The 22,821-nt window shown below is 47.5% G+C and overlaps 1 protein-coding gene across 1 annotated transcript; it reads right to left on the bottom strand.

The window, feature by feature from the left end:
- Positions 1–15,144: 15,144 nt before the first annotated feature.
- On the bottom strand, positions 15,145–21,834 carry LOC133360080 (ARL14 effector protein-like). Its single transcript, XM_061578701.1, has 3 exons — positions 21,318–21,834; positions 17,680–17,756; positions 15,145–17,033 (listed from the first exon to the last, which is right to left on the bottom strand). Exons 1-3 carry the CDS (start codon positions 21,372–21,374, stop codon positions 16,823–16,825), a joined length of 345 nt encoding a protein of 114 aa, XP_061434685.1. The 5' UTR covers positions 21,375–21,834; the 3' UTR covers positions 15,145–16,822.
- Between the last annotated feature and the right edge of the window lie 987 nt (positions 21,835–22,821).

Raw genomic sequence — 22,821 nt, 5'->3', positions numbered from 1 at the left:
ACCCCCGTACAACGCCGACGTGCGGCGCTCCCTCCACATCGCCTATTGCTGCCTACGAAGCCCCCACCCCCACCCCCCACTACCCCCACCTCCATCCCCCATCCCCCCCACCACCACCCCCCACCACCATCACCTCCCCCCACCCCTCCCTCCCCATCGCATGCTCACTGCAATCTCCCTGCACCCTCCCCCCCAACCAACCACACCTCCAATAAACCCCCCCCCACCCACTCACCCCCACCCCTCCCCATCAAACTCTCCACCCACCCAGCATCCCCCCCACCCCCCACCTCCATCCCCTCCCCTCCCCACCACCACCACCCCCCACCCCTCCCCATCAAACTCTCCACCCACCCAGCATCACCCCCCACCTCCATCCCCTCCCCTCCCCATCCCCCCACCACCCCCCACCCCCCCATCAAACTCTCCACCCACCCAGCATCCCCCCCACCCCCCCATCCCCCCATCAAACTCTCCACCCACCCAGCATCCCCCCTCCCCACCCACCATGCCCTCCCCCCACCCACACGCCACTCTCTGACAATCTCCCCTGCACCCATCCCACCAACCCCCTCCATCAAACCCCTACAACCCACCCAGAATCCCTCCCTCTGACCCCCTCCTCTACTCCTCTTACTCCTCCTTCTCCCCCCTCCACAAACCCACATCCCTCCATCAAACCCTAAACCCACCCACCCAACCCAACCCGCCATCCCTCCTATCCCTCCATCAAACACGATTACCACTCACCCACCCACCCACCCACCATCACGCCTACTCACCCAGCCCCCTTCCATCTCTTATCCCTCTCCTGTGACCGCCCCCCCCAAAAAAAAATCCACTCCCCTATATCTTCCCCTATTCACCCACCAACCCACCACCAACCCAACCCCTTCAAACGACCTTAAATACCTCTCCCAGCACGCACGCGAATCATCCCCATCAACAAGCACCGTCACCCGCATTCCGTACACATCTAGCAGTGGATAGAGAACGAGCGTGCGTGGTACGGGTCGCCCCCCCCCCGCACCTCCCGAAGGTGGCGTGACCGCGAAACGTCACTCACAGCGCACGTGCGCCTCCTCGTGTCACCCCTCGCACAACGACGACGACGATGATGATGATGGAGCGAGCCCCGAGTTCGAGTGGCTTTATGCTCATTATCATCTCGCTCGACTTTGCAGGGCTGTTGACAAGGAGTTGCGAATGGAATGATAGCCATTCAATTACGTCCAACTTTAAACAACGACACAAACTAACCCGCATGCCATAATTATCAGCGGCAGCGATAAATCCACATCCTGCGATAGAGATAAAGAACACTCCCCCCCCAGCCTCCACCCCCGTACAGCCTAAACATACTTTTGGAGCACGTGCTGTTAGTGAGTACCAGAGGTGTGGACTCGAGTCATGTGACTTGGACTCGAGTCAGACTCGAGTCATGAATTTGATGACTTGAGACTCGACTTGGACTTGCATAACAATGACTTTGTCCCACCTCTGAGGTGTGGACTCGAGTCATGTGACTTGGACTCGAGTCAGACTCGAGTCATGAATTTGATGACTTGAGACTCGACTTGGACTTGCATAACAATGACTTTGTCCCACCTCTGGTGAGTACCCATGAAGGCCGGCACGGCACACGAGGGGGTAGGAGGTGTAGTGGTTAGCGGCGCTAAGCTACGAATCCCAGCGATCAGAGTTCGATAAACATCACCACTCTGTATGAAGACAAAGGCGGCCGGGCGTGGTGCTGGTCAACCCCCCCCCCCCCACCCCCTCGTGTGCCGTGCCAGCCTTCAATAGGTGCCTCTCGCTAAAGAGCACATGTCCCTACAGGCTGTTGAGGTGGGGTGGAGGCGGAGGAGATGGTGTCTTTGTCTTTGCTGTAATGTCATCTTCATTTTTGAGCTGCAGTGAAGCTCAAGCGCGCCCCCGTCCGTGCAACGCCGGTCATTTGGCATTCTCCCGTAAGTTTCGATTTAAAGCTTTCGTGACTGCAGGGATTCATCTTCTTGGTTCTTTCGGTAAAGTCACGTAGAAGGGAAATAATAAAATAATAAAACATAATAAAATACAATTCTCACGACGTTTCGGCCACAACGCAAGCAGCCGTCCTCAGGTTAAGAACAGGTCTGTCGGAAAGACAGCGTCTGAATGACGCTGTCTTTCCGACAGACGCTGTCTTCAGACGATGTCTTTCCGACAAACGCTGTCTTTCCGACAGACCTGTTCTTCACCTGAGGACGGCTGTTTGCTTTGTGGCCGAAACGTCGTGAGAATTGTATTTTATTATGTTTTATTTTTATTATTTTATTATTTCCCTTCTACGTGACTTTACCGAAAGAACCAAGAAGATTCTCCCGTAAGTTTCAGTTTTCAGTTTCATTTATTTGGAATAACCCTGTGAGCCATTCGGCTCTTGATTCGGGTGCAACCGCAACAAACAATTACATTACAAGATACATTTAAAATGTACTGCACGCAATTTGAAACATCCCCTACAAAACAATAAAATCTTCCAGAAAAAGCACCAATTGTTTATTCTACGTACAAAAATGTGCAAACATCCCATTTCGATATTAGATCACAATAACAATCATAATACATTTCGATTTAAAGCCTTCGTGACTGCAGGGATTCATCTTCTTGGTTCTTTCGGTAAAGTCACGTAGAAGAGAAATAATAAAATAATAAAAATAAAACATAATAAAATACAATTCTCATACAATTCTTTTATTATGTTTTATTTTTATTATTTTATTATTTCCCTTCTACGTGACTTTATCGAAAGAACCAAGAAGATGAATCATAATACAATTTAGATTAAAATTCTCTAACTCTATGCTACATCAAACAAATATGGCTAAACGAAGTGAGTGACTGACTTTTGGGGGGGGGGGGGGGTGGACAATTTAGACCGATTTTGGCCGTTGTGACATTGTTGAAACTCTACCAAAGGGCTTCATTCAGTACCGGATTAAGCTCTTGCGGGGCCTGTAGCATATGTTATAAAGGGGCCCTAAATAAAAAATAACCCATAAATATTAAAGCACATAAATGTTTAACTTGCACAGTAAAGTAATTGATTTTTTTCATTTTCTATACAGCCTGATAATACGACAAATCGCTAACCTTAAACACCCAGTCGTTGACAACAGTTGAAGGCGGTATAGTACTATAGTAATAGAGCAAGTGCAGAATCACTGAACCGGAATTGATAGCTTGAAAGCATTTAGCGCGGGGCCCTTGAAAGTGCGGCACCCGTAGCTACTACACATGTGTAACTACTACTACATATGTAGCTACTACACATGTAGCTACTACACATGTAGCTACTATTACACGTGCAGCTACTACACATGCAGCTACTACACATGTAGCTACTACACATGCAGCTACTACACATGTAGCTACTACACATGTAGTAGCTACACATGTAGCTACTACACATGTAGCTACTACATGTAGCTACTACACATGTAGCTACTACACATGTAGCTACTACACATGTAGCTACTACACATGCAGCTACTACACATGTAGCTACTACACATGTAGTAGCTACACATGCAGCTACTACACATGTAGCTACTACTACACATGTAGCTACTACACATGCAGCTACTACACATGTAGTAGCTACACATGTAGTAGCTACACATGTAGCTATTACACATGTAGCTACTACACATGCAGCTACTACACATGTAGCTACTACTACACATGTAGCTACTACACATGCAGCTACTACACATGCAGTAGCTACACATGTAGTAGCTACACATGTAGCTACACATGTAGCTACTACACATGTAGCTACTACACATGCAGCTACTACACATGTAGCTACTACACATGCAGCTACTACACATGTAGCTACTACTACACATGTAGCTACTACACATGCAGCTACTACACATGTAGCTACTACACATGCAGCTACTACACATGTAGCTACTACTACACATGTAGTAGCTACACATGTAGTAGCTACTTTTGCTACTAGGATAATCCAACACTGGAGCTTCTGTTGTTTTTTCCTACAGACGCTTCTCCCTACATCCATGACCTCCTTCAGCCACATACATATATTTGCCATCAAGTATCGTTATGGGGCTGTCCATAAATGACGTCACGCGATTTTGGACGATTTTTGACCCCCCCCCCTATCGTCACACGGCGTCACAAAAAGTCAGACCCCCCCTCAAATATGACGTCACAAAGCTCTGCCCCCCCAAAAAAACATAAAACTTGCTTCAAATCGCTTTAAACTATTGTCATTGTAGTGCGTATTTAATGTGGCGCTGCACTCTGATGTTGTAGGAGAAAACATGTATTAAAAAGTCTATTTAATGAAGTAGAACGCGTCGTCTATACGTATTTAAAGTTGCGCATTTTGATGCTTACCCCGAGCTCTCAATACTCTGATAGTGCGCTGTCTTTGAGTTGTACGCCTTTTGGCGTCATCTGGTCCAACACCATGTGAGACTAGGCTCTAAAGAAAGCTGTCTCGGGTGTGGACCAATCAACTTCAAGGACAGTGCATATTATTATCATCATCAGAGTTGTTTCTTTTTGTTTGCATTTTGACTGCTTGTGTTGTGGTTATTGCAAACATGATGCCTTGTATAAAGGTGTCAGTTTTTGTACCAGTTGAAAGGGTAAAAACCTATTACTATATTTTGCCACTGGTAAAGGAGGTCTCATAGTGGCGCTTTATACATTTAAATCATTATTGTTAAAGCCCAGACGAATGACTTATCCAGGCTAAACGCGTTCGTATTGTCATTCTGTCTACAGTATAATTATAGTATAATTATATAATTATACACTCACTCCTCGGTACGAGCTAAAGTATTTGCTCTCCTGCAAAACTTCCAGACGGGTTTGGCGGATCGCACACAAAATGCCGTGAAAACTCCCTTCCCGTGAGCTTCCACGAGGTTACCGGTTTCCTGGTTCGCCAGGAGAAGGCCGAACAGACTAATATCGTCTGAGCCTTCTGCGCGGGATAGAGCGTTGCCGCCTCGCACGTGTGCGGTTTCTCCCGGGTGCCCTGGGTTCTTTACAACAACTCACGGATTTCATCATTGGACCTCCTTTGCCAGTACCAAAGTATAATAATAGGGTGTTTCCCCTTTTTTCTGGCAACAAAACTGAAACCTTTTTTTACAAGGATTCATGTCTGCATTAACCACAATACTTGCAGTCAAAATGCAAACAAAAAACACGCTGATAATATATGCATTGTCCTTGAAACTGATTGAGACTAGGCTCTAAAGAAAGCTGTCTCTGGTGTGAACCAATCCGTTTCAAGGTCAATGCATATATTATCAGTGTGTTTTTATTTGCATTTTGACTGCAAGTATTGTGGTTAATGCAGACATGAATCTTTGTAAAAAATGGTTTCAGTTTTGTTTCCAGAAAAAAGGGGGAAAACCCTATTATTCACTCACGGATTGGCTGATACATCTTAACATCTAGAGGATTGAAGGGCTTGGGCAATCGTTTGCACCGGCTTACCGCCTGGCTCCCTTCCCGCTTGTCGGTGCTACCTTCGGTGACTGTGGGATGCGATTTTCATGAACGACGATTCCAAACAACATTCTCACACCTGTGTGTTCGTACGTATGCATGTTGAACTTTTTTCGCACCGTACGTAGCCAACCGTGCTAATTGGAGGTGCAGGGGATGGACAACAAACTAAACACACAAAAAGCAGTTCTAAAGAAACGATTTTGTCAATCTTGATGATGGTTTAAAAGTGCATCGCTCCAGTGGCTTCCTAATATCGGAAGGAAGAGTGTTCCAGACGGCCGCAGAAGCGCATCTGAAAGCGCTCGCATTTGAGCAACCTTCCCGAAAGACACGTTTCGACATTGCCTCTTCGTAAATCAATACGACGCAGCGTGCGTTACGCCCGTGCCGTACCTGCGTTGTGAAGTATTCGTCTTAACAGCCTGCCACCAACAATGTTTCCCTGTCTCTTACCGTTGTCTGAAAAAAAATCGCTGCGTCATTGAACAAACGCAATTCATTCGCAAGCCGCCTAGATCGGCGTGTTCATCCTCTTCGGCGAGAGTTCATCCCTTCCGAAACACTTTCCAACAGCATCCCAAGATTGCAGCAGACTTAACGCACGACAGCACACTTGCGATTGACGGTGTTTATTTTAGAACGCGGTAAGAGATTTGCACGTATTGGGCTCTTAAATACTCCCAGCATTTCAACGCACCTTATACATCGGCTCTCTCATCTCATCGTCTCAGTGCCCAGGTGTATGATCTTTTGTTTTACTGGTAGGAACCTCCTGGTTACACCAGCCCACAGGGGATTATTGTGTCCGTCCGTCCGTCGTGCATCCAAAAATGGGAGGGGTGGGGCTGGGTGGAGATGGGAGGGTGGGGAGGGGCTGGGTGGAGAGGGTGGGGAGGGGCTGGGTGGGGAGGGGAGGGTGGGGAAGGGCTGGGTGGAGAGGGTGGGGGTGGGTGGGGGGAGGGGTGGGGCTGGGTGGGGAGGGGCTGGTCACCCCGTGGTGCCCTTATAAAACTCAACGTTTAACCTACTCACGCCGGCTTGTGCCCGCCCTCACAGTCGGCCATATTTGCGGAATACACCACGCCGCCGTTGACCCTGGCCATTGGCCGAGCAACCCAACGTTCCTACCAGCTCCCTCTGCAGGAATGTGTTTAGCCTAGGGCACCCCCGCTGGCAGCTGTCTCTGTTGCGGCTTCAGGTGATGCAGGACCAGTGTCGAATGAAGCTAGTGTGGGGCCTGTAGCATATGTTATTAAGAGACCCTAAATAGAAAAAAACACATACATATAAAAACACATGAATGTTTAGCTTGCATAGTAAAGTAATTGTATTTTTTCAGTTGCTATAAAGCCAGATAATACGACAAATCGCTAACCTTAAACATTCATAATAGAGGTTTTTTTTGGGTTAGATCGCGTAAATATATAAATGTGTCGTTAAACCCGCCACCACCCGACACAGCCAACTAGTGAGGGTTGTCGCGTAAACAGAACGTGGCCAATTCGTCACTAGTACAGCACACCGGTGCGTTGGAGAGCCAAGCCACAACATTTACAATCTGAGTCCGACGTTTCGCCAGTAATTACAACTAGCTTCATCAGGCCACAGCCAGATTTGTGGAGAAGTCCACCTGTTTTGTTCCTTACATAGAGGCGTAGATGTGGTGACCACGCTTCTGCACTCTAGTGCAAAGTGGAGGGGGGGATTACTGAGGCAACGTACATTGTGCATTATGCGAGTCCTTTGAACTTGTTGGGTGGTGGTGGGTTTTAACGACACATTTATATATTTACGCGATCTAACCCAAAAAACCTCTATTATGGATGATATTGGTGGCGAAAGCCTACGTGTTAAACTTAAGCACCCAGTCGTTCATAAACGTTAAAGGCAGTATAGTACTATAGTAATAGAGCAAGTGCAGAATCACTGAACCGGAATTGATATCTTGAAAGCATTTAGCGTGGGGCCCTTGAAAGTGCGGAGCCCGTAGCTACATGTGTAGCTACTTTGCTACTAGGATAATCCGGCACTGTGTAGGACTGGCCTGCAAGTTGTCATCAGTATGTCAGTAAGGGGCGATGTTGCTCTTGGGAATTCCCATGATGCAAATTGCAAGGAATGTTTCATATTTGGCAAATGTGTACCATGGTTCTTCACTAATTTTTAGAGGCGGCCGGCCACTTTCGCCCGTGAGACAGCATCAGTGATGATGGCCGCGACACATTTGAAACCATTGTTGGGTTCGACAGCACGACGACGATGATGATGATGGGGGTGTTTTCACATTTGTGTATTGTCACGGAACGCACGTCAGGGCCGCACTAAAGGCCACCAGAGACCATCAGTGGCCCGTGGGCCTTGCAATGAAGAACACCGGCCTATACTCGTATTGTGTAACTTTACATCTGTCGCATTAACCTGTGATAGTCAAACATTCGCAAAGGAGAGTTGAGAAACACACGCTGATGTAATGTATGTACGTTGTATGTTGAACCTCTTTGGCACCGTACGTAGCCAACCGTGCTAATTGGAGGTGTGGGGGAAGGACAACAAACTAAACACACAAAAAGCAGTTCTAAAGATATTCGTTTTCTATTTAGATGTAAAAGTGCATAGTTCTAGTGGCTTCCTAATATTGGAAGGAAGAGCGTTCCAGACGGCCACAGAAGCGAGGATAAGTGGAGTTTGCTTGACGAGATCAGCAAGGTACTGTGGTTCATTTGTAATATTAAATAATTTGGATTTATATCCATAGGTGGAGTTTGACTTCTATATTGGGAGGAGGGGCGAGGGGGTGTTCGCTTTGTCCCTCACATTAGGAATCGTGGGAGCATATCATAAAAATAAATTGTAAACTACTTAAAACTAATTTTGATTTAAAGCTTTCGTGACTGCAGAATTCATATTCTTGGTTCTTTCGGTAAAGTCACGTAGAAGGGAAATAATAAAATAATATAAACATAAAATAATAAAAAATTCTCACGACGTTTCGACTGCAACACAAGCAATCATCATCAGGTGTGAAATCCACAGCAAGAAAATTGTATTGCTGTGTATTTCACTGTGGATTTCACTGTGGATTTCACACCTGATGATGATTGCTTGTGTTGCAGTCGAAACGTCGTGAGAATTTTGTATTGTTTTATATTTGTATTATTTTATTATTTCCCTTCTACGTGACTTTACCGAAAGAACCAAGAATACTTAAAATAAATTAATAACGGTGTCCACATTGGGCGGGGCATTGCCCCCCACCCCTCCCGTGGCCCCCCATAACCTCGCCCATGTTTACGCCGCATGTGAATGCACCCCCATCTTAGGACGCGGTACAGACAAAAGGGGGGTATCCAGCATCTTGTCAGAGAGGAACCTCATCATCCAGCAGTGGATGGACCATGGCTGATGTTCGCGGTGCTGGTGGTTGTACCACGCAGCTAGAGGATATGTCAGAGTCCACGTGTTCATAAGTTCACAACCCCAGATGATCTTTTCATTTAATTGTGCGCTTACTGTAAACCAGATGTGGAAATCTGTCAAAGCGGCCTTCTGTGTGCTGTGTCACATCCCATAACCGAAATCTAAAATTGCCCATAATTAGTACAAATTGTGCACAGAGAGAAAAGAAGCCTGTTTATGACTGGCACAGGCCAAAGCCCCACACTTACAATGCAGGCAGGGCAATTGGGAGCAAACTTCGCTGACTGTTGCAGCTGGTTTCGCAGTTCGAACCAAGCGGACTGCCCTGGTTAACGCCGCGAGTGTGTGATCGTCAAATACGCGCTGTCTGCTGGGGGGTAGGGCAGAGCTTCGTGACGTCATATTTGGGGGGGGGGTCTGACTTTTTGTGACGCCGTGTGACGAAAGGTGGGGGGGGGGGGGGGTCAAAAATCGTACAAAATCGCGTGACGTCATTTATGGACGGCCCCTTAATAAAGAACGGGTCATGAAGCGGTCCCTTTAGGAGCCGCAAGGTTGCGCACCCATGCTCCAGATCGAAAGCTTCATTTCTTTAGGAACTTCGTTTTGCTGAACTCGTCGAGGTCCGTGAACCATCACGCAAACTCCGCTCATCCTCGCAGCGGCTTTTGGCAAAGCATCGAACAAAGTCGGTGGTGGTCACCGCATCGCGTGGCGCTTTCAGATGTGCTGCTTCTGCGGCCGTCTGGAACGCTCTTCTCTTCCGATATTAGGAAGCCGCTGGAGCTACGCACTTTCACATCCAAATTGAAAACTAATTTCTTTAGAAGTTACTTTTTGATTTTAGTTTGTTGTCCTTCCCCACGTATCCCTGATTCGGCACGGTTAGCTACGTACGGTGCGAAATAAGTTCAACATACATACATTCTCCGCAGAGACTAACACTACCCATAGACTCACCACTGCACCATAAACTCAACACTGCACCATAGACTCAACACTGCCCATAGACTCAACACTACCCATAGACTCAACACTACCCATAGACTCAACACTGCCCATAGACTCAACACTGCCCATAGACTCAACACTACCCATAGACTCAACACTACCCATAGACTCAACACTACCCATAGACTCAACACTGCCCATAGACTCAACACTGCCCATAGACTCAACACTACCCATAGACTCAACACTGCCCATAGACTTAACACCGCACCTCCGATTCGCACGGTTGGTTACGTACGGTGCGAAAGAAGTTCAACATACATACATTCTCCGCAGAGACTAACACTACCCATAGACTCAACACTGCCCGTAGAGTCACGTAGGTAAGAAATAAATGATAAAATATATACTAGCATAATAAAATAAATAATTAAAATTATATAAATAGTAATATAAATAAAATAATAGCACGGTTATTTTATTTCTATTATTATTTCTATTTTTTTGGCTACGTAGGATGCGAAAGAAGTTAAAACATGCGTACATGCTTTGTTCTTCAATACCATCATCACCATTAGCCGTGACCAATCCACTGCTGGATAAAAACCTCCCCAAGCCGCCGCCTCTCGCGATGTAACAATAAGAATCGATCTTGTCCCCGTCGCTCCATCTCCGCTGTGGATGTACAGTAAATCGTTCTCACATTTCATTCCTTTGCCTGCCGCTCCGTTGTTGTTATTCTTCTTCTTTAGTCTTAACCATAATCCATCGTCCCTTCGAAGCACGGACGTTTCGCTATCAAAAGTGCCACTCATTTCACAGTTTTAATTCTGTAATCGATCTGCGTGTAACCTCTAACCCACCAACTTTTCACGCTTCCAGTTTCATCCTGCCCTGAAGTTTTGCCTGCGGCCCCTTTGCATGGACGATGCCAGCCACAGGACAGTAATATGTAAATCTTAAAGTGGTTTTATACACGATGATTAGAATTGTAATCTTTAGTTCTCGTGAAAGTGTTGTGCATCAACGCTCAACATCGAAATGGTTCAAAATAGAAGGGAGTATTTGTTTTGACAAAGTTTAGAGAAACTTTCTCGCCATAATCGTCATATCGTGGTATTTGATGTCGTGTCGTACGTATGTTGAAACTTCTTTCAACGTACGTACGACACGGGCCGCATGGCTGATAGATTTGAAGCTTTCGTGACTACAGGAATCCATACTCTTTGGTTATTTCGGTAAAGTCACGTAGGTAAAAAATAAAATAAAATGAAATTTATTTTTTCTTTTCTTTTCTTTCTTTTTTACCTACGTGACTTTACCGAAAAAAACAAAGAGTATGCACCCTTGCAGTCACGAAAACTTCAAATCTAGAAGTAGGGCCATACCTAATGAATGAAACTGAAACTCTCACACCTTACCTCGCTAACCGTGGTGGCTAATCGGAGCCGCGGGAAAGGACAACAAACTAAACACACGCAAAAAACTGTTCTAAAGAAATTAGTTTTAACAAAAAAAAATTAACCCGTAAAAACAAAGTTTTTCACTATAAATCCTTTATATGCGTGGCGGCTAGAGTCCTCTCGTCCTCTGGCTTGAGATGGCTGCCACCTATGGGTCAGATGATTGCCTGCCACCATTAAGCAATTGGTAATTAAATATTTAAAAAAAATTCCTACAAAAGTGTAAAGTTATGGAAAAAAAATTTACGAAAATAAATTGTCACGCACGAGTCTGTGTGCAAAATGTCAGCTCGATTGGATCACGGGAAGTGGGTTAAAAAACGACCGAAAGATTTGCACGGTCGTAAGCGCGCAAGCAAGCAAGCAAGTGAACTTAATATAAAGGATTTAAAAACACACGAGTTTTCACGACTTGTTTGACCAGTTCAAGCCAATTGCTTGTCCCGTGCAAGGAGGGATTGGGGTGGGGGTGGGTAGCTTCATGCAGTCCTCTGTCGCCATCTGCTGCCCATTGTGAAGACTGCGTACACCGCCTCCACAAGTGGAGACGTTAAAGACCACCCCACGATGTGACACTGCGGCCACCCGAACCAGATGTTGGATCCAGTGCCGGGTTCTCCTAGTAGCAAAACTAGCTACATATGCTACGGGCCCCGCGCTAAATGCTTTCAAGCTATTAATTCCGTTATAGATTTGAAGCTTTCGTCACTGCAAGGATTCATACTCTTAGTTCTTTCGGTAAAGTCACGTAGGTAAAACATTAAATTAAAATTAATAAAAATAAAACAATAAAATCACGACGTTTCGGAGGCAACACAAGTCTCCGTCATCAGGTGGGACCGTCACAGCCAGATTTGCTGCATCAAGTGAGGCAAGGATTCAAGATGCAAGCCCTTATTATTAATTATTAATTTCATTTTTTACCTACGTGACTTTACCGAAAGAACTAAGACTATCAATTCCGGTTCAGTGATTCTTCACTTGCTCTATTACTATAGTACTATACCGCCTTCAACTCAAGATTAAGGTGGGGGAGCCCGCACGTAGGGGAATTGGATCACAGCACAACAATGAATTATTACATTGCTATCTATTTAACTATTTTTTTTATTTTAGCAGGTAAGGCCCACACAGCTCTTTTTCAGAAGCGACCTGGCAATCACAAATGATAGGTCAACAAATTGGCTTATCACGTGTAAATTCATAGCAGCCACATACTCGAAATGCAAGTTTCCAAATGTGGAGGAAAACCCTGAGGACCCGGAGGTAACTCTATGCGACCATGGGGAGAGAGAGACACGCAAACTCCAAATAACCAGCAGCAGGCATCAGGGTCTGGATCGAACCCACGACCTCCTGTAGACCAGGCGAGGTAGTTAACATCTCCTCGCCACCGTGATGATGATGAGAGAGAGACACGCAAACTCCAATTATACAGCAGGCGTCAGGGTCTGGATCGAACCCACGACCTCCTGTAGACCAGGCGAGGTAGTTAACATCTCCTAGCCACCGTGATGATGATGAGAGAGACACGCAAACTCCAAATATACAGCAGCAGGCGTCAGGGTCGGGATCGAACCCACGACCTCCTGTGTACCTGGCGAGGTAGTTAACATCGCACCAGCGTGGCGCCCTTATCGACTGACCACTGGTGAGAGAAAGTCATACCGTAGGGAGATCACGCTTGACTTACGTAAAATTAACTTCACAAATGGTCACTATAACCAAATCACTTTGCATGCAACTGATGTGATGACATCTGATGTTATATAATGTACGTTACGTAATAAGTCAGCACCAAGAGATTGATTACAAGGTACGATATTCCCAAAATGCTACGGAAGAGGCTCATGACAAAATCAGGCGAGGTTGTGATGCCAAATTAATTCCTGGGGGATAGAAAAAAAACTGCGTTCCAGACTATTCCTGCTGAATCGAGCCACAGCCGAGGAGGCATGAAAAAATAATAAAGTCGTAGCAGAAAAAAAAAGAGATGTTAATGTATATGGAACAAAAAAAGCCGACAGTTTTAGCCCCCGCGGTATTCATTCATTCAAAAGAATGTGTCAATTGGTAGCCAGGGTATTTAAAAAGTGTTTATTACTCGCGTTTTAAGTGTCGTGATGATCAACCACCGTTGGTTTACAGATGTGCGGCCCTTCCTCCTTACCGGGGAAGCAACGTTGTGCCTCCCCCCCAAGCTTTGAAAGCTGCCAGAATGTCAAAGCTAGTGTTTCAGAGCTGCGAGGTTCAGATTTTAATCGCTCTCCTGCCCTCTGAAGTTACCGACTTGCTTCTAATTCAAAGTTAACGCGGGGCCATACATTACGTGTGGCCGTTCTAAGCCCCTATAGACTCCCCCAGAGCTAGCCACGTGCCTTCCAGCCACGTGATGTATATTGTTAATATGAGCGGAGCTGTATACGACCGCGTGATTTAGGTGATGCCTCCACGTGCGGTGTGTGGCTGTGTGTGTTTGGGTAGAGATGGCCAAGGTTTGGTGGATTTGGCCCAGCTGGGCTAGGGATTTATTGTCGGGGAGCGTCTGTGGCAAATCAATATATATAGCTTTTTAAGGCTTGGGTCATCCCTAGGTCATCTTGGCTTAAAATGGGGACCTTGTGTGTTGTTATCGTTGACGCCGGAAAGACAAAAGGGAGCCAGGCTGGCATGGTGATGGACGCACTTCAATATTGCTTCATGCACTCCAGCAGCCTGAATAGCACCTGAAGACCGAAACGTCGTATTTTCTTTTATTATTTTTTCTACCTACGTGACTTTACCGAAAGAATCAGAGAGTATGGATTGTTGCAGTCACGAAAGCTTCAAATCAAGACTGAATAGCTCCTCTTAATAGCAACTACACTTGCTTCAACCATCGATGCAGACGATATTGTATTTTGGGTGTAGTAGAATAAAGTTAATTTGTGTATTTTTTATTTTGAGAATTTTTTTTTTATCTTTACAACTGTCTCTTTTCTTCCAGGTTCCCTCTAAGCACCCAATGTAAAAAAAAAAAAACATTGATGTATAATAATAATGCATTTATTTAACTCAGCAGGAGCTTGCATTGGCATCGTTGGCCAATTCCATTCACTAATGAGTGTTTGGCTTCGTTTGGAAGACCGAGAACATGGTAACACTCAAAGCTCTGCACAGATAGATTCAGGAATCCCTTACTTTGGACCTCCGTCTTCTTGCCACATCGCAGCCGAAGCCTGCAACCCCGAGTTAGGGGACTTTGAGTGGCAGAATTAAGCGAAAAAGGCAACACGCATGTCAACAAAAAACACATTCATGCGGAAGGAGCTGGTAGGAACGTTGGGTTGCTCGGTCAATGGCCAGGGTCAACGGCGGCGTGGTGTATTCCGCAATTATGGCCGACTGTGAGGGCGGGCACAAGCCAGCGTGAGTAGGTTAAACGTTGAGTTTTATAAGGGCACCACGGGGTGACCAGTCCCTCCCCATCCAGCCCCACCCCTCCCACCCCCCCACCCAGCCCCACCGGTGACGATTATTTGAACCGGTTCTGGGCCTCCCCTAGGTCGCCTCAGCCTCAAACGCGTAACTGGTGTGGTGTGTGAATATCGCCATCGGGGAGACAAAGGCGGCCGGGCGTGATGAATCCAAGTCCCGGGCGAAGCCGGGTAGTTAAGCTAGTACATTTATATTTACGAGACAATGACATGTAGTTCGCACTTTCTGAAACACCCATAACCGCATCTATTCTCCTGGAAGAAGAAGAATTACACCGAACAAACTTGCCACGCAAGTGCATTAACGCGTCGATGTTTATTCGAAATGCAAGTGTTTAAAATAACACAGTCCAAGGGTAAAGGCTGTGTCGCACTCACTTAAGGTAAACATTTAAGCAATTGCAAAATAAAATATCACAAGTCAATTTTACAACAAGACGGAAGACAATATTGATTGATCGCGCAAGCACTAAACAGAATGCACACTTCCCGCCACTCGCCGCTGTCAACATTTGCAGTGCGCCTTCCATATAAAACAAAAGCACCTGCACATTGAGTTTGACAATTGTTTACATTTGCCGGGAACAATCTTATTCCATTTGCGAAGTCGCCATCGCGAACACGAAACGAGGAAACCAACCCTTTGTGTTCGGAGAGAAAATGATCCGTGGAAGCGGATCTCACAGAGCTGCTTCCGAGATCTCTTCCCAGTGACTCTGTCCTACACGGGAGTGGCCGGCCGCACTTTTCCATCTGCTCTGCGGGTTTAAAGTAACGTTCGTCTCATGACAATTTGCAAACAGGAAAACGTCGCGTGAAATGTTTACTCGAAAAAGCGGTGCGATTGTGTTTGACGGTGGTGTTTAAAAATCAGCAGCCCACCACTTAAATTGGTAGGGGTTGGCGAGTACGCACGTAACATGTGATCGCACGTGGCCCACCAAATTTATAGCGGCCGCCAGAAGTCAGTTGAAGCACCCCCGTCTATAGAACTACTTGAAATCAACTAATCGTTATCAATCAATCGTTACCTCCCCGTGTGCTTAGCAGTCGGCGTAGGTCACTTGCTTGAATGAATGAATGAAACCATGCGTGGACCACATTGGGAACTGACCATTGTGTACATTGCAAATTCAGCGGAGGCATGTATGTATTTATGTTGAACTTCTTTCGTGCCGCACGTAGCCAACCGTGCCAATTGGAGGTGTGGCATTGAAGGCGTCCATACAGCTTCACTGGAGTTAGGTCCTTTACCAGATCTGTCCATGGAGTTGCGAGAGTTGCCACACAACGCCATACCCAAGTAGAAATGAACCAAAGGATCAATCGGCCGTTCCCAATAGCCGCGCACTGCACAACTGTTGTTGTTCATAAACGAGTCGAAAAAGTCGATCCAAGCTGCTGCTTTCCACCAAATCGGACGGGTTGATGATCTCAGCTGTTGTTAGCAAGCATCGTCTCGAACGAACGATTCAGACGGTGAACCAATGCCGAGGACTGCAGTTGGATTGTGGAAAAGCCGTGGAAATTCAGCGCAGGTGTGGAAAAGTAATCCGTTCCGTTCCTGCATTTGCTGCTCATCGTTTCAGAGGTACGCAGCTTGAGCCCAGCAGGCAACCCTGGTTAATACTGCAGCCGGTGCATTAAACCAAAAATATACGTGCCCATCTCCTTTAACAGGGGACGTTATTTAAAATTAAGTGTCGGTCACGCGTGCCGGCGTTACCAGTTCACTTGTGCCAAATTTGCAAACGACTCTCAAAATCGCCCAATCAGGAAGCAACGTAGCAACATTGCCGCCCTCCCCTCCCGCTACTGAGAAACTGTTGCAGACTACGCCGCCAGTGCAACACGGCGCCCACGTGACAGCCCTGGCGGCACGAATGCAAAACATACAGACGACGGCACGGTCGGAAAGGCCGCGAGCCCGTCTAAAAACCAGCGCAACCGTGGCAGTTCCCTCCCCGCGCGCGATCACACGTTGGCGTAGACGTTATCGATGGAGCCGCCCCCCTCCGTCTCCAGCCGCTCGTAGAGCCAGCGCCGGTCCCGGCGGCAGGTGGGGCCGCAGCGAGTGGAGCTGCAGGCCGAGCAGGGGTAGAAGCAGCCGGGGCAGCCGTCCTGTAGGCAATCGCAGGCGTCCACGCCGCCCCGCACCAACCGGCCCTGCGAGTCGTACACACGGCTAGGGGCGGGCGGCAACGGCAGAGGGCAGGGGGTGAGGGTGAAGGGTGAACGACAGCGGCTTGTGGGCAGGAGAGAGGAAGCCACTGGGCACTGTGCACTTTTAAATCCACGACAACCATCGCGACATCAGAAATCGTCTGGTCTCAAGGAGCGAGAGTGATTGACCACAACAAAAAATAAAAATGGGGGGGGGGGGGGCAAGAATAAATAAGTGGAAGATTGCAATTTTAGTCGATTAAACAAAACTCAACTTCCCGGGATGAATCGTCCCCTTCATTGAAAGAAGTGAACGTGACGTCGTGCTCAAATATTTGCTTTCCCCCACAAAGTAATCCTCATTTTATTCACCTCGGAGCGATGACGGAGGGGGGTAGGTTTAGTCAATACTGCCAACCGGAAAATGACCTTCAGTTTAACACGTAGGCTTTCGCGACCAATATTAATCATAATCAACGTTTTTGGGTTAGATCGCGTTATTTATAAATGTGTCGTAACTCTCCACCACCAAATGAACTTCTCTGCATTACGATTTCGAGCTGATCGCCTCAACCGCTGAGAACTCGCTTCATTACACCCAGCCTCTGATTTTCTGATTTTCTCTACCCCCTTTGCACTGACAACCACCCCCGCCACCCCGTACCCACCTGTCCACTTGCTGAAGCTTGGTCTGCAGCTTGCGACGTTCTCGTTTGCTCGTCTCTGGGTTGAAGTCACCGGCTGCCTGCGGTAGCGACAAGGGAGATAGCCTGTGCATCAACAAGGAAGAATAATCATACACGCGCGCACGGCCCGGCTTTGTAACAAGCTGTGGCGAGAACCCCGACGCTCACGCCGGCGTGCAGGAGGATGTAGGCTAGCAAGACGGGCATGACGAGGTGGGCCATTTTAGCAGTGGTTTTGTCTCAAAACACCTGGGAAAGCATTTGGTAAATTTGGCCGGTTTTACATAGGGGCAAGTCCCAAATAGCAACACAATTTCATTGTATCGTTTTAATGATTGTCAGTGGCCCCGTCAACAACACAGGCGGACAGAGATATGACATGAACGCCTTTTAACCTGAGATGGGAATCGCTCCCCGAACATATTTTTTTTCGATTTGCATGTTCACTTCTGTTTTAAATAAACACTAGCAGGAAGTATCCGGCTTTGGCAGGGGGAAAATATGTATATTTAAAAACTTGTCTTCTCCTAAAAAACTTAACATATACACACACAAATACTGAGCTATTATAAAAGTCCGGCGTTCCATTTGTCCGTCAGCAAATTTTTAAGAGCCTTAGAGAAGGCCTGAACCAAAAAGTTTTAGAAAGTGGGGGTAAAATGTTGATACAAAAGGTTTTTAAAAATTGTAAACCCCTCCCCACTCAATTTTTCTTTATTTAGTTAGGGACCGTCCATAAATGACGTCACGCGATTTTGGATGATTTTTGACCCCCCCCCTTCGTCACACGGCGTCACAAAAAGTCAGACCCCCCCTCAAATATGACGTCACAAAGCTCTGCCCCCCCCAAAACCATATTTCCATTTTGAAAATAAAATATGCTTCAAATCGCTTTAAACTATTGTCATTGTAGTGCGTATTTAATGTGGCGCTGCACTCTGATGTTGTAGGAGAAAACATTTCTTAAAAAGTCTATTTAATTAAGTAGAACGTGTTGTCTATATTTATTTAAAGTTGCGTATTTTGATGTGACGTCACATTTCTCACCCCCCCTCCCAGGTGCGTGACGTCATTTATGGATGGTTGTGGGTGGGATGGGCTTAGTTTGTTGTATTTGTGTACTTTGTTAAAACGTAAACAACATCGTCTGTTAAAAGCATTACAAAGATATGCGAACACAGACAGACACAAAAAAATAATTTTACCGGTAAGATTACTTAAACTAAAAACATTACACATTCTTTGTTCTTTCGGTAAAGTCACGTAGAAGGGAAATAAAAGAATAAAAATATAAAACAATAAAATTTTCTTGCTGTGGATTTCACACCTGATGATGATTGCTTGTGTTTGCAGTCGAAACGTCGTGAGAATGTTATTATTTGTATTATTTTATTTTTCCCCCTCTTCGTGACTTTACCGAAATAACCAAGAATATGAATCCCCGCAGTCACGAAAGCTTTAAATAAAAATAAAACCATTACTTTTTAGATAATTAAATGGGGGGGGGGGGGGGGTCACAAGACTTACGGAACCCTTTCATTTTACGAGACACGCAAACTCCAAGTATACACAATATCCATTCAATGTTACCCCTACATTGCAATGTGCTTACCGTGGCAATTACTGTGATTGCAAATATATCTTTGTTTCAATATCGTGGGTTGGTGTGGGTGGGTGATGAGGGCACTTCACGTGGCCTCAAGGTGCACCTAGCCTGGCACAAGCGTCGTGGTGACGTCACCGCCACTTAGTGGCGAATGGTTGTTGCTGGGGATCGATTCCAGATCGATTCCTGCTCACGGCCAACACCGCCGGTGACGATTATCTGAACCGGTCCCGGGCCTCCCCTAGGTCGACTCAGCCTCAAATGAGTACCTGGTGCGGTGTGCAGTCAACATCGTCACTAGGGAGACAAAGGCGGCCGGGCGTGGTGCTGGCCACCCACCCCCTCGTGTACCACGGTGCCGGCCTTCATCATAGGTGCTCGCTAACAGCACTTGCCCCTGCAGTCTGTTGAGGCTACACGGGGCATCTTTGTCTTTGTGTGAGGACAACCCCAGGCCCTTACAAATACTCCATTGCGTCTCTACCACCACCATCCTCACCACCACCCTCACCACCATCACCACCACCACTCACCCTCACCACCACCACTCACCACCATTCACCCTCACCACCACTACTCACCACCACCACTCACCACCACTACTCACCACCACTCACCACCACCACTCACCACCACCCTCACCACCACTCACCACCACCAACACCACCGCCCTCACCACTACTCACCACCACTCACCACCACCACCCTCACCACCCTAACCACCACTCACCACCCTAACCACCACTCACCACCACCCTCACCACCACCACCCTCACCACCACTCACCACCACCACCCTCACCACCACTCACCACCACCACCACCCTCACCACCCTCACCACCACTCACCACCACCACCCTCACCACCACCACCACTAACCACCACCATCACCACCACCACTACTCACCCTCACCACCCCCCTCACCACCACCACCCTCACCACCACCACTCACCACCCTAACCACCACTCACCACCCTAACCACCACTCACCACCACCATCACCACCCTCACCACTACTCACCACCACCCTCAACACCACTCACCACCACCCTCACCACCACTCACCATCACCACCCTCAACACCACTCAGCACCCTCACCACCACTCACCACCACCCTCACCACCACCACCACCATCCTAACCACCACTCACCACCCTCAACACCACTCACCACCACCACCCTGACCACTCACCCTCACCACCATCACTCACCACCACCATTCACCCTCACCACCACTCACCACCACCACCCTCACCACCACCCTCACCACCACCACCACTCACCACCACCCTCACCACCACTCACCACCACCCTCACCACCACTCACCACCCACCACTCACCACCCTCACCACACTCACCCTCACCACCACCACTCACCACCCTAACCACCACTCACCACCACCACTCACCACCACCACCCTCACCACCACCACCCTCACCACCACCACTCACCACCCTAACCACCACTCACCACCACCATCACCACCACTCACCACCCTCACCACTACTCACCACCACCCTCAACACCACTCACCACCACCCTCACCACCACTCACCATCACCACCACCATCACCACCCTCAACACCACTCAGCACCCTCACCACCACTCACCACCACCACCACCCTCACCACCACCACCACTCACCACCACCACCCTAACCACCACTCACCACCCTCAACACCACTCACCACCACCACCCTGACCACTCACCCTCACCACCATCACTCACCACCACCATTCACCCTCACCACCACTCACCACCACCACCCTCACCACCACCCTCACCACCACCACCACTCACCACCACCCTCACCACCACTCACCACCACCCTCACCACCACTCACCACCCACCACTCACCACCCTCACCACACTCACCCTCACCACTCACCACCACCCTCACCACTCACCACCCTCACCACCACCACTCACCACCCTAACCACCACTCACCACCACCACCACCCTCACCACCACCACTCACCACCACCACCCTCACCACCACCACTCACCTCGTCGTGTTGCTGTTGTGCTCCCGGAGTTTCCTTGCCACGTTTTGCTCGCCTCATGGCTCCAAGTCTCTCTCCTCCCTCCCCTCCCTCTCTCTCCTCTCTCTCTCAGCCGCTTACCGAGGGTGCATTCTCTGGGTGGACAAAGGACGACTACTTGAGTCGACTTTGAGTCGTCCTTTGTCTGTGTGTGTGTCTCTCTCTCTCTCGGCCGGCGTCTGGGTCAAAGCGAGTTGTAGTTGTTGTGTTCAGCGGCAATGGAGGAGGAACAGCAGGAGTGGTAGATGGTGGAGTGATGTGATGGCGATGGCGTTACCAGAGCAGAGGTTTTTTCGTGGGCTCGTCTTTTGTTGAATGTGAAGGTGTACGTAGCCTGGCACAAGCGTCGTGGTGGTTGTTGTTGTTGTTTCACCTACAGAGTCAATATAACAGCCTAGGGGTCGGCGAACTGCGGATCTTTAAAGGACTCCAACATTGCGGCCTTTGAGTTGGGTGGAGAATTCTGTTGTCGTATTCTTGGTTCTTTCGGTAAAGTCACGTAGAAGGGAAATAATAAATAATAAAAAATATTTTCCCTTCTACGTGACTTTACCGAAAGAACCAAGAATATGAATCCCTGCAGTCACGAAAGCTTAAAATCAAAATTTCTGTTGTCGTTACCGAATTCCGAAAAAAGTGGTACTTGTTATTTTTTGGTTGCTGATCACCCTGCCCATGAGATTTCAGTTTACCATGGGAGTCCAGTTCACCATGGGAGACCAGTTTACCATGGGAGTCCAGTTTACCATGGAAGGCCAGTTCACCATGGGAGTCCAGTTTACCATGGGAGTCCAGTTTACCATGGAAGGCCAGTTCACCATGGGAGTCCAGTTTACCATGGGAGTCCAGTTCACCATGGGAGTCCAGTTTACCATGGGAGTCCAGTTCACCATGGAGGTCGAGTTTACCATGGGAGTCTAGTTTACCATGGGAGTCCAGTTTACCATGGAAGGCCAGTTCACCATGGGAGTCCAGTTTACCATGGGAGTCCAGTTCACCATGGGAGTCCAGTTCACCATAGAAGGCCAGTTCACCATGGGAGTCCAGTTCACCATGGAAGGCCAGTTCACCATGGCAGGCCAATTTACCATGGAAGTCCAGTTTACCATGGGAGTCCAGTTTACCATGGAAGGCTAGTTCACCATGCAGGCCAATTTACCATGGCAGTCCAGTTCACCATGGGAAAATGATCTTCTTGCTGTGGATTTCACACCTGATGATGATTGCTTGTGTTGCAGTCGAAACGTCGTGAGAATTTTTATTGTTTTATATTTATATTATTTTATTATTTCCCTTCTACGTGACTTTACCGAAAGAAACAAGAATATACAAACATTGCTTTGATAAATTATCCTCCACGGATCATGGGACCTCCTTTGCCAGTGCCAAAATATACTAATAGGGTTTTCCCCCTTTTTTCTGGCAAGAAAACTGACACCTTTTGCAAGGAATCATGCTTACATTAACC

The sequence above is a fragment of the Lethenteron reissneri genome, chromosome 1, assembly GCF_015708825.2.
Source record: "Lethenteron reissneri isolate LAM-NWPU_2019-01 chromosome 1, ASM1570882v1, whole genome shotgun sequence".
Lineage (NCBI taxonomy): Eukaryota > Metazoa > Chordata > Hyperoartia > Petromyzontiformes > Petromyzontidae > Lethenteron > Lethenteron reissneri.
This window is presented reverse-complemented; position numbering and strand designations above follow the sequence as displayed.

Bases quoted from the DNA above. Each gene is read 5' to 3' on its own strand.
- LOC133360080 (XM_061578701.1), bottom strand. From the start codon at position 21,374: ATGAGGCGAGCAAAACGTGGCAAGGAAACTCCGGGAGCACAACAGCAA. The intron at 17,757-21,317 runs GTGAGTGGTGGT...TCGCTACCGCAG, and splicing joins CACAACAGCAACACGACGAG to GCAGCCGGTGACTTCAACCC. The intron at 17,034-17,679 runs GTGGGTACGGGG...GCCCGCCCCTAG, and splicing joins AAGCTTCAGCAAGTGGACAG to CCGTGTGTACGACTCGCAGG.